Below are 12,516 nucleotides of genomic sequence, written 5' to 3'. Positions count from 1 at the left end.
GTTTATGCTCCAGATAAACAACCCATTTCATTCTCAATATTCAACATTTTGTGTGTACTTCTGTGTTTGTCCCTGATATCCTGCTTTTGTTCCCAAGCTTTATCTGTGATCTGTCCTGATGGTAACAACTCAGATGAGATGGCCAATACCTTGGTGAATTACTGCTTCCTCTAAAGACAGGGTTGGCAAGGCAACAATGGCTGGCAGGCAGGAAAAGTTCTGGCTTTCATTCTGCTGCTGTGTTTGGGGTCTCCTGTCTCCTGAGAGACTGACTGTCAGCTGCCCACGTCAGCAAGTTGGGTTGAGACGCAGAGCATCAAAGGGCCGCTGGCTCCGATACTTGATGAGAATGTCTGTGGAACAACATGTGCTATGGTCCTGACACATGTGGTCCTCTGTAGCTCAATTGGTAGAGCATGACGCTTGTAACGCCAGGGTAGTGGGTTCGATCCCCGGGACCACCCATACGTAAAAATGTATGCACACATGACTGTAAGTAGCTTTGGATAAAAGCGTCTGCTAAATGGCTTATTATTACATAACTTTTGGTGCCGTGCACCGGAAACCATGTTCATAATGCCATAGAACAGTTGAGTTTTTCTTGGAAATTAGGTCTTTACAATGTGCCATTTTGAGAAAGGTAGTTATGGAGGAAGATAATACATACAGATCAAATCTTCAGAGCAGAGAATATCTTCAGAACAATGATCAGAACAAAGGTTAATGGAGCGTTTACCTGTTAAGAGTGTGAAAATTAATGTACCTAACCACGCCACATACTTGTTAACAGTGGCCTTTCCTGACCTTACAACTAATCAGAGAGAAGATAAAGGTTGACGTAGTGTTTAGATCAACAAAAATTGACGATCATCATATAAGATACAAAAAACAATAGTGTACCTAATACCTAGGTACACTAATACATCTTACTTACATAGACTGGTAAAGTCTAGGCACACCTTGTTAAATAGGACTGTTATACCTGAAGAATTTTCCTAAAACTTGCCTAAGATTATAATCTCCTTCAGAGCATGTCATTTCAGGACCACTATCTCTTGTCACGTGCTCACATTGTCATTTAGCAGACGCTCTTTTCCAGAGCAACTTACAGCAGCAATTAGGGTTAAGTGCCTTGCTCAAGGGCACATCACCAGATTTTCAGCTAGTCGGCTCCGGGATTCAAACCAGCAACCTTTCGGTTACTGGTCCATAGCTCTTAACCGCTAGGCTACCTGTCAAACAAAAGGGCAGCTGGCACCGCAGGGGGCTAAGGTTGGGTGAATGTGGTCTGAACCACCTCCTGTGTGTGTGTGTGTGTGTGTGTGTCTGTCTGTGTGTGTGTGATGTTGTGTTTGTGTGATGTTGTATACATGTGTGTATATGTGTGTGTATGTGTGATGTTATCCTAACCCCTGACATGATGTCCAGGGGTGGAGAGTGGGTCAAGGAAGGAGTTCCCAGAGTGGGAAGTGTGGCGAGGCGTTTATAAACTCCTGACCATGTTTACACCTCAGACACAATCCCGTCTTCTCACACGATATTACGCTCAGCAGAAGAAACGTCTGGAACTTTACTGTTTGGGCTGTCAGTGTGTGCTACCTTAGGTCAGAAGGGGGATACTATCTCCACTACCAGGGTCTGCCTACGATATCTCACATCTTATTGATTTATTTTTCATTTAATTTGGGAAAGAAGAGTTCAGTGCTTGGGGTTTAACGCTCTCTACTTGGTCCTCAAGAAGTGGACCCCATTTGAACCATCTAATTCTGTCTGGGCTTGGCTGTTTCTCAGTAAGGGTGTTCTGTTCTGTTCTGTACTATACTGTACTGTTCTGTATTGTACTGTACTGTTCTGTGCTGTTCTGTATTGTGCCTCAGAGGCTTAACAGCCATGTACAACAGCAGCTACTCCCAGGCCAAGTTTGGCTTAGAGAGCAGGAGGAAGATCCAGAAGCCCAGCGGGAAGAGCTGCGGCTACTACATGAGGCTCGTCTTCTTCTTCTCCTCTCTGATCCAGTCCCTCATCATCGTCAGCCTGGTGCTCTTCCTGGTCTACGGGAGCTCCCCAGACGCGGCGGCCGAGAGCCGGGTCCAGGACCTGGAGAAGAGCTTCAGCCACCTCTCCATTGACAACGTCAACCTCCGGCAGCAGGGAAAGAACCTGACGCAGCTCCTGAACGCCACCCTGACTGACAAGATGCGCAACGACAGGGATATGATGAGTCTGCGTCAAGTGGCAAACAGGTCTGGCATGTTCATCGCCAATCTCAAAGGACTGGTGGTAAGAACTGAGACTGGTTTTGTTATCGATGTTCACAGGTCAATGCTAGAGGGGATTTGTGAGGTTGTGTTGGATTTTTAGGCATGCATATTTTTAAATACTTTGGTGGATCTTCAATATGTGGATTTTGAATATTCATTACAATGACAGCAGCACAGTACATACAGTGGGATCCCAATGATTGGTTTACTGAATATTAAAATGCCAGTTTAGCTGTATTAGTGGATAGGAAAACAAAACATGTGCTAAATGATTTGATTTGAGTGTAATTTAACATAAAATAACACATTACATTCAAGTCTGTTATACATATCATATATCATATCAATAATTTCAGATAGTTTCAGATAATTTCAGCAAATATACCTGAAAAGGTTAAAACAGTGTTACAACAGTCATAAACATTAACAATCACTAATCACTGTATATTCAGATTTAAGCTTGACTGTTCATCATTTCTATAAAATAGATTTATAAAACGTTTTAGCAACAGTGTCAACAATAATGTGCATGTACAGATGCCGTATCTTAATTTGATCATCTTGTTGTTGCAGAAATGTTCCTGCACAGCAGAAAATGCAAAAGTGTAGTGTGTTCAAGGTTTGAAAAGGATTGAAAAGGATTCTAAAGTTTGTAATTTCCACTTAAAAATGTCAGTCTTGATTTGACCTAATGGAAAATTGATCAACCTCTACAAAATATGTCCATAATAAAAAAATATGCATATAATACACATTTCCTGTTGCTGCAGATCCTAAATCTGTAGGTGAAACTTTCACTCAAATTGTATTTGGCAGACAAAATGTGGTGCTGATGCATATCTGTTATTAATATCCACAGTATCAGTGTGAAAAGGATAAGGGAAGCTGTCAGCATCAACTTAGCATGAACCAATGCCACAGGGCCATGCCACCAAATGGTAAGACAACTGTAAGACAAACAATGTTTTAATTGCTCTGCTCTGCTCTAGTGTTACATACAGTATTCCTGTTCAGTCGTCCACTCAGAATCTCATTCTAATCATTCACAGCTTTCCTAAACCTATCAGCTTCCCACTGGGCACACACTGGTTGAACCAACATTGTTTCCACATCATTTAAAGGAAATTACGTTGAACCAACGTGGAATAGACGTTGAATTGACGTCTGTGCCCAGTGGGTTTCCTAACTGGTACTTATTTGGACAAGAATAAGCATGGTGCAAATTACAACTTTGCAATGATCTTTTGTCTTCACTGTTGTTGTTGTTGTTGTTGTTGTTGTTGTTACCGAAGTGAGAATACAAATAGTTAAATTATAATTACAATTATTTACTTGCCATTCTGAATTCACTTAAAACCAACACAGGCCCGGGATTCAATCCAAGCTGCATTGTAGAGAGCTTGATTTAAAGGTTATTTTCTATTGAGCCCGCATCTGCACTGTGAACGCAATCTCCGCAAATGCAGGAACATTGCCTTTAAAAGGCACAATGTCGACAGTGCTCCTCGGATTGAATCCCGGACAAAATCTGATCTTGGTTCCGAAGTATTAACATAAAAGGTTTTTCTTTCTTCTTTTTGTTCTTCAAAATCTTTTATAGGCAACAACAAGAAAATGCAAGAAAACCAGGTCCAGCAGCTGGAGCAGTTGCTAAAGCTAGTGAGCTCCAACTTCAGTCAGACGGTGCAGTTCATGAGGATGGAGATGGAGAACACAGCCATGGACCGGGACTCCCTCACCCTTGAGGCCATCTCCCTCCAGAGGGACAAGACCTTCCTGCAGAGACAACTGGAGGGCTACAGGAAGAAGTGCAAGGAGGACTTTGTCCAATCACTGGCCGGCATCTCCGACGTCTCTAAAGCCTTCCTGTTGAAGATCGACAACCTCCTGCCCAATGTCAGCCCCTTCCTGCTCACCTGCGAGAAGCAGCTCCACCACCTGGACCAGATCCGCAACAACTGCACCGGTCTGTCCCGCGAGGTGGAGACCAAGTTCCAGCACTACCTGGACAAGGTGGGCTCTCAGATGTCGGAGATCAAGGGCCACAGCGCCTGGCTGCAGGCGGATAAAGACCAGCTGAAGGAGGACTACGACTGGTGTAGCTACAATCGCAGCGCCATGGCCCTGGAGCACCACAAGAAGCTTCAGAAGACCCAGGAGAAATACGACCGAGAGACGGAGAGAATGCTGATGGACCGCAGGAGGCTGCAGGGGAACAAGGAGCTGCAGGAGACGGCGATGAAGATGAAGGAGGGTGAGATCAGCATTCTCAAGGACAAGATCAATAACCTCAACAGCTCACTGGCCAACTGTGGCTCCAGGGTAAGGGAATCTCTATTGCGTGGTATTACACCGGGCTTACATCCAGCTCAGAGTGGTGGTAGATAACAACATAAATTATTTAGAAGTCAAACTGAGGCCAGAAATGGCTTCCGTCATTGGTGTGAAAGGATGGAGTTGGGACGCTGGTCAAAAGATCTAATCATGTAAATGAGAGATGCAGGAGTACACGCTTTCATACATTTATGCCTTCATAAATGTCTGAAACTGTCACGAGTTACAAAGCCAGAACCCAGAAGCAGACCAGGACAAGGTAAGTTGAAACGAAGGTGAGTGTTTATTTACAAATTCAAGAGTGATGCTGAATAATCCAGGGAACAGAGCGGGCGGCGTTGATTAGTTGTTGGGGGTGCAGTGGTTGATCCCATCATGGCTCGGCCGCCGCCGACCACCAGGCAGAGGTTGGATGAAGGTTCCGGACGAGTGACTGCAGATGGAACAAAACGGAGGTAAGTAAACAACAAACCAACAAGGTGTAAAAACAACAAAACTAACGCTAGAAGCTCTAAGACTGATACTCTGGTAAACCTACTGTTCATGGCTAACGATCCGGCAGGGAATGGATGTTAGGCCAGAGCCTAAGAAGGGTGATGATCAGGACCAGGTGTGCAGATTGCTGATGGGATGCAGGTGCGGAAATCAAGAGAGCTCCCCGGAGCGTTCCAGAACCCTCGGGAAACTGGAGATCACGAGCAGAAAAACTAGTCCACAGACAGGACCCGACTCAGACTGCCGGGATCGTTACAGTACCCCCCTCCGACGAACGCCACCGGGCGGACTCCCGGAGCGCCAGGATGGAGGCGGTAGAAGTCACGGATGAGGTCAGCATCTAGGATCTGTCGCCGCGGAATCCAACTCCTCTCTTCAGGACCATACCCCTCCCAGTCCACGAGATACTGGAAACCCCGGCCCCGCCGTCTGGAATCCATGATGCGTCGCACCGTGTAGGCAGGACCACCTCCGATCATCCGAGGAGGAGGAGGAGGAGGCGGAGGAGGCAACAGAGGACTGAGGAAAACAGGCTTGAGGCAGGAGACATGAAAGGTGGGATGGACTCTGAGCGTCCTCGGTAGTTTGAGTCGAACTGCCACTGGATTGATCACCTTCTCCACCACAAACGGACCAATGAACTTCGGTAACAACTTCCTAGACTCAGTCCGTAACGGAAGATCCCGTGTGGCCAACCAGACCCTATCTCCGATGGTATAGGTGGGAGGCGGGGATCCGGCGGCGAGTCGCCTGGAGCTGATACCGGTCCGAAACTCTAAGGAGTGCCTTTCTGGCCCGATGCCAGGTCCGGTGGCAACGACGAATATGGGCCTGAACAGAGGGCACTGAGAGCTCCTTCTCCTGAGAAGGGAACAAGGGAGGTTGGTAGCCATACAGGCACTGGAAGGGAGACATCCCAGTGGCAGATGTAGGGAGAGTATTGTGGGCATACTCAACCCAAGGCAACTGAGAGACCCAGGAGGTGGGGTTGGAAGAGACCAGGCAGCGTAGCGTGGATTCCATCTTCTGGTTGGCTCTCTCCGCCTGACCATTGGATTGGGGGTGAAAACCAGATGTGAGACTGACTGTAGCTCCAATGGCCAAACAGAAGGACTTCCAGACAGCAGAGGTAAACTGAGGGCCACGGTCGGAAACGATATCACTGGGCAAACCGTGGACCCTGAAAACCTCCCTAACCAGGATCTCGGACGTCTCCGAGGCAGAGGGAAGCTTGGCAATTGGCACAAAGTGGGCGAACTTGCTGAATCTGTCCACGATAGTCAGAACGACCGTGTTCCCCTCAGAAGCGGGCAACCCAGTGACGAAGTCCAGGGCCAGATGCGACCATGGTCGCCGGGGAATAGGAAGGGGGGTGAAGTAGTCCAGAGCTGGGCCGATTGGTACTCTTATTCTGCGCACACACTGGACAGGCAGCAACAAAACCCCGAGTATCCTCGGCCATGGCAGGCCACCAAAAAGCGTCTGCGAAGAAACGCCATCGTCCGAGCCACGCCAGGGTGACAAGCCATCTTGCTGGCGTGGGACCATTTGAGGACAGCAGGACGAACCGACTCAGGCACAAACAACCGACCGGGTGGACCGTTACGGGACCGGGCTGAGTCCGAAGGGCCGCCATCACCTCCTCCTCAATCTTCCACATAACTGCTCCCACGACGCAGTTCCGGGGGAGAATTGTCTCGGTCTTGGACCCACTCTCCTCCGTCTTGGAGAACATCCGGGACAAGGCGTCCGCCTTGCCGTTCTTAGATCCAGGTCGGAACGTCAGGGAAAAATTGAATCGTCCGAAAAACAACGACCACCTGGCCTGACGGGAGTTGAGACGTCTAGCCGATTGCACGTAAGCAAGATTCTTGTGGTCAGTCCAGACAATAAACGGTTGCTCCGCCCCTCCAACCAGTGGCGCCACTCCTCCAAGGCAAGTTTCACCGCGAGAAGCTCCCGGTTACCCACATCGTAATTCCTCTCCGCAGGCGAAAGGCGACGACGAGTAGTAGGCGCAGGGATGGAGTTTACTGTCCGTGGAGCATCGCTGCGACAGGATGGCGCCAACTCCCACATCAGACGCGTCCACTTCAACGACGAACTGACGGGCCGTGTCCGGTTGAGAGAGAATCGGTGCGTTGGTGAATCGCCTCTTCAAATCCAGAAACGCTCGATCCGCCTCCGGATTCCACTTGAAGGTCCTGATACTGGAAGTCAAGGCAGTTAACGGAGCGGCCACACGGCTGTAATCCCGGATGAATCTGCGGTAGAAATTCGCAAACCCCAAAAATCTCTGGAGCTGCAATCTCGTACCGGGCTGGGCCCATTCCAGAACCGCTCTAACCTTCTCCTGGTCCATCCTAATCTCTCCCCTGGAGATGATGTACCCGAGAAAGGATGTCGTGTGGGCGTGAAACTCGCACTTCTCGGCCTTCACGAACAGGCGATTCTCCAACAATCGCTGCAGAACCTGCCGGACATGCTGGACGTGGTCGGAAGGTTCCTTCGAGAAGATCAGAATGTCATCCAGGTAAACAAACACAAAGAGACCGATCATATCTCTCAGGACGTCGTTCACCATACTCTGGAATACCGCTGGAGCATTGGTCAGTCCAAACGGCATCACCTGATACTCGAAGTGACCCATCGGTGTATTGAAACCCGTCAACCACTCGTCCCCCTCTCTGATCCGGACCATGTGATACGCATTGCGTAGGTCTAGCTTGGTGAACACCGTAGCACCCTGTAAGGAGTCGAAGGCAGAACTCATCAAGGGCAGGGGATACTTGTTCTTGACCGTGATGTCATTCAACCCCCGATAATCAATACACGGTCGAAGAGAGCCATCCTTCTTACCCACAAAGAAGAATCCTGCCCCCAGGGGTGATGACGAGGGACGAACGAGACCAGCAGCTAGGGACTCCTTGATGTAGGTCTCCAAAGCCTCACGTTCAGGTCGGGAGATACTGTATAACCTTCCCTTGGGGTAGACAGCTCCAGGGAACAGGTTGATGGCACAATCATATGGTCGGTGGGGGAGGGAGTGACAGAGCCTTCTGCTTACTGAAAACTTCCCCAAATCGTGATATGTCTCGGGAACCAGGGACAAATCTGGGGGTTTAGCCTCAATCACCTGACTGGGAACCGAATGGGGACAGGCAGTCTTGAGACAGTTAGCATGACAATCAAGGCTCCAACTCGTTACCTTGCCCGTCACCCAATCGAACGTGGGATTGTGTTCCTTCAGCCAGGGGTATCCAAGGACCAGAGGAACATGGGAAGACGGCAGAATGAAGAATGAAATCATCTCAGAATGATTCCCCGACAACAGCATCTTAACCGGTTCAGTCCTCATCGTGATACGTGCCAGACTACTGCCGTCCAGAGTGGTAGCTTCAATGGCTTCCGGCAATTGCTCCTTGGAAAGCCCCAGCTGTTCCACCAACTCGGCATCTAGAAAGCTTCCATCGGCACCTGAATCGATAAAAGCGTTAATCGCTAAGCTCTGATTCCTGTTCATAAGGGTAGCCGGGAAACGGGGTCTGACAGAGGTATTGAGAGGTCGAAACTGGCTCGCTAAAAGTCCTCCCAACTTTAGCGAGCCGCGCAGTTTGGACGACCGCCGGGAACCAGTGGCGAGGTAATGTCCCGAACCACCACAGTAGAGGCAACAGTTAGTCCTACGTCTGTGTTGGCGCTCCTCCTTGGTTAACCCGTGCCGCCCCACTTGCATGGGTTCAGAATCGGAGACAGAACCTCTCCACTAATCCTGTGTGGTGGCCGATGATCGACGTATTCTGATCCAACTCCCCGACCCGACTGGAACCTGAGAAGCTGATCGGTTGGACGGAACCCATTGCTTCTCCTCCTTCGCTCTCGGACTCGATTATCCACCCGAATAGACAAGGCTACCAAGCTGTCCAGGTCACTAGGCTCCGGATAGGAGATCAACTCATCCTTGAGCTGCTCCGACAGACCCTGGTAAAAGGCCGCTTGCAGAGACTCCTCATTCCACCCACTCTCCACAGCCAACGTCTTGAACTCGATCACGAAGTCGGCCACGCTGCGAGTTCCTTGGCGAAGCGAAAACAGGCGCCTAGCTGCGTCCCTCCCTCGGACGGAATGGTCGAAGAGCTTCCTCATCTCGGCCGTGAACCCCTGGTATGAAGCCATGCAGGGATCCTGTCGTTCCCAAACGGCTGAAGCCCACTCCAGCGCTCGACCACGCAGCAACTCAATCACAAAGGCTATCCTAGCCTTGTCTGTGGCATAAGAGTAGGGCTGTAGATCGAACACTAATCCACACTGCATAAGGAAGGAACGGCATCTTCCCAGCTCCCCTCATATTTATCCGGCGTCGGAACCTTGGGCTCACGGAAGGACACAGCTCCAGAAGCGGCAGGCGAGATGGGTGAAACCGGTAGTGGATCCTCCACCGGAAACTTGCGTTGGTTCTGGACCTCCGTCAGACCGGTAGAAAGGTTCCGAACTGACAACGCGATCTCCTGTAGTACCGTGCTATGATGGCCCAACATCTTCTCCTGATGGGTAATGGCATGGCGAACAGAGTCCAGGTCCGCTGGGTTCATTACTGGCGGATCGTTCTGTCACGAGTTACAAAGCCAGAACCCAGAAGCAGACCAGGACAAGGTAAGTTGAAACGAAGGTGAGTGTTTATTTACAAATTCAAGAGTGATGCTGAATAATCCAGGGAACAGAGCGGGCGGCGTTGATTAGTTGTTGGGGGTGCAGTGGTTGATCCCATCATGGCTCGGCCGCCGCCGACCACCAGGCAGAGGTTGGATGAAGGTTCCGGACGAGTGACTGCAGATGGAACAAAACGGAGGTAAGTAAACAACAAACCAACAAGGTGTAAAAACAACAAAACTAACGCTAGAAGCTCTAAGACTGATACTCTGGTAAACCTACTGTTCATGGCTAACGATCCGGCAGGGAATGGATGTTAGGCCAGAGCCTAAGAAGGGTGATGATCAGGACCAGGTGTGCAGATTGCTGATGGGATGCAGGTGCGGAAATCAAGAGAGCTCCCCGGAGCGTTCCAGAACCCTCGGGAAACTGGAGATCACGAGCAGAAAAACTAGTCCACAGACAGGACCCGACTCAGACTGCCGGGATCGTTACAGAAACTTCTGATCATAAAATGTGTATGATCAGAATAGACACTATGGTACAAGAGGAGGTGTCAATCTCATCAACTTGGCAGGGATCCCACTATGGTACTAGAGGAGGTGTCAATCTCATCAACTTGGCAGGGATCCCACTATGGTACTAGAGGAGGTGCCAATCTCATCAACTTGGAAGGGATCCCACTATGGTACTAGAGGAGGTGTCAATCTCATCAACTTGGAAGGGATCCCACTATGGTACTAGAGGAGGTGTCAATCTCATCAACTTGGCAGGGATCCCACTATGGTACTAGAGGAGGTGTCAATTTCCTCAACTTGGCAGGGATCCCACTATGGTACTAGAGGAGGTGTCAATCTCATCAACTTGGCAGGGATCCCACTATGGTACTAGAGGGGGTGTCAGTCTCATTCCAAAGAAACAATGCAGGGAACTCGAAGATAGGTAACGGCCCAACTGGCTGGTAAAGTGCCACAGTCTATAAGATACAATTGGTGGTCATGTTATAATAAACATGATATGTTTGTGTTATTATTATCTTTGAATATGCTAGATAAACTGATGACTCATTGTTATATGTTGAAGTATTTTCACATACCGGTAGTAACCAAACATTATTATCTTTGTCTTATTATGTTTCAGACCGGCATGGGTAACTCAGGGATGTCCGGACCAAATCAGACTGGGCCCTGGGGTAGCAGGCATGGGATGGGTGACCCTGGCTCAACTGGGAATGCATTTGGCGGGGAAGGGTTGAGTGCAACAGGGCAAGGTAACAGGGGGTCAACTGCTGGAACAGGATTGGGGGCTGGAACAGGTGGGTGGGGTGCTTCTGCAACAGGAAACGGCAACGCAGGTTTTGGCAACACAGGATTGGGTAGGGCCGGGTCAAGTGCTTTGTCATCATCAGGCGCCGCAAGGATGAACGGATCAGGAATGGACAGCTCGAACGGTTACAGTTTAGGTAAGATATAAAGGCTTGATATAAAAATAACTTCTTATAAACACTGTGATATACTATGGACAACGGCTTATGTTGTTGTTCTGTTGTTTCCACAGCACATATCAATCAACACTTACGAGAGCTGCAGCAGTATTCCAACCCCAACTCCGGCTCAGAGTGAGTTCACATACCCTCTGGGTATTTAAGTGAATCTTTAATAAATGTATTAAGTTCTGTTGTTAAAAATGCCAAAATGTGCATCTTACTAGACCTTTTAATTCAACATGGCTGAGACACATTTTTATTATGACATTAGAATGTAATCTAAATGTTACAAAACAAATGTTGATTTATAATGTGTCATAGAGCTTTAGAGATGAGTTTTAGCTCCATGTTAAGTAGTGGAATTGGCCTATAGAAACTGCAATTGTGGATTCTAAAGATTCCTTAAACATCCTAATAAGCTAAGTTTATGAAATAATTGTAAATTAAATTCTGTAAGGGAGCAAGCCATCGAGGCAAGGACATGAGAGAAGTGCTGCCTGCAGTCTATGCAATGAACTGAACAAGGATCTCTGTTATTTCTTCTTGCCTGCAGAGTATCTGGGTAATCCATGAAATTTCACAGAGGAAAATGGAGGAAAGATGGAACCCTCTGCTCCTTCTATTAAACCCAGTCTCCTCATATTGAGTTCTGGTATGTCAATATATGTATAATATAATTTATACCAACAGCAGCTGCATTGTAATATATAATAAAATAAAATCTGCTGCTACTGTGACATGTATTCAATTTTTTTGAATGTCCTTGATAACTACCCACAAATGTATGTTATTTGAATATGTTTATTTAGTCAGGAGAAAGGCATAAAAGTAGTAAATAAGCTGTTTTCAATGTACTGTATATACTTTTATTAAAAACTAAGGAATACTTCTTGCAAACCCGGTTCTATGAATGAAGTGTGATGACTTCTATGTTTAAGGGACTACTTTGAATGTCACAACTCTGATTTCAGAAAAAAAACTATGTAACCCATCCAAGACGGATATTAATTGTTTGTCCCCATTTGCGTGACCCATTGTGAGTATAATAACGTTACTGACATAATTTACTGGAAGACCATTGGATCCAACCAAGATGTTTATGTTTATCTGTCAACCTGTCAGACCAATTGGGGCAGATGGGAGGGAAAGGTACAGATGTGGGATCTTAATTTGAGCCACTTTGCTAAAGCAGTAAAATAATCCTGCAGCAACGGGAAATGTGAATTATTATGTGGATTATAATTACATTTTTCATTAGGGAAAATCAAGTCTGAAATTCCAAGTGGAAAT

At 47.8% G+C, this 12,516-nt stretch overlaps 1 protein-coding gene across 1 annotated transcript; it reads left to right on the top strand.

Moving 5' to 3' along the window:
• The first annotated feature begins 1,328 nt into the window (after positions 1 to 1,328).
• On the top strand, positions 1,329 to 12,097 carry plvapa (plasmalemma vesicle associated protein a). Its single transcript, XM_041895771.2, has 6 exons — positions 1,329 to 2,280; positions 3,121 to 3,199; positions 3,862 to 4,583; positions 10,881 to 11,202; positions 11,298 to 11,358; positions 11,780 to 12,097. Exons 1-6 carry the CDS (start codon positions 1,891 to 1,893, stop codon positions 11,790 to 11,792), a joined length of 1,587 nt encoding a protein of 528 aa, XP_041751705.1. The 5' UTR covers positions 1,329 to 1,890; the 3' UTR covers positions 11,793 to 12,097.
• Positions 12,098 to 12,516: the final 419 nt, after the last annotated feature.

The sequence above is a fragment of the Coregonus clupeaformis genome, chromosome 14, assembly GCF_020615455.1.
Source record: "Coregonus clupeaformis isolate EN_2021a chromosome 14, ASM2061545v1, whole genome shotgun sequence".
Lineage (NCBI taxonomy): Eukaryota > Metazoa > Chordata > Actinopteri > Salmoniformes > Salmonidae > Coregonus > Coregonus clupeaformis.
Note: the sequence above shows the minus strand (reverse complement) of the source record. Positions and strands in the feature narration are given on the sequence as shown.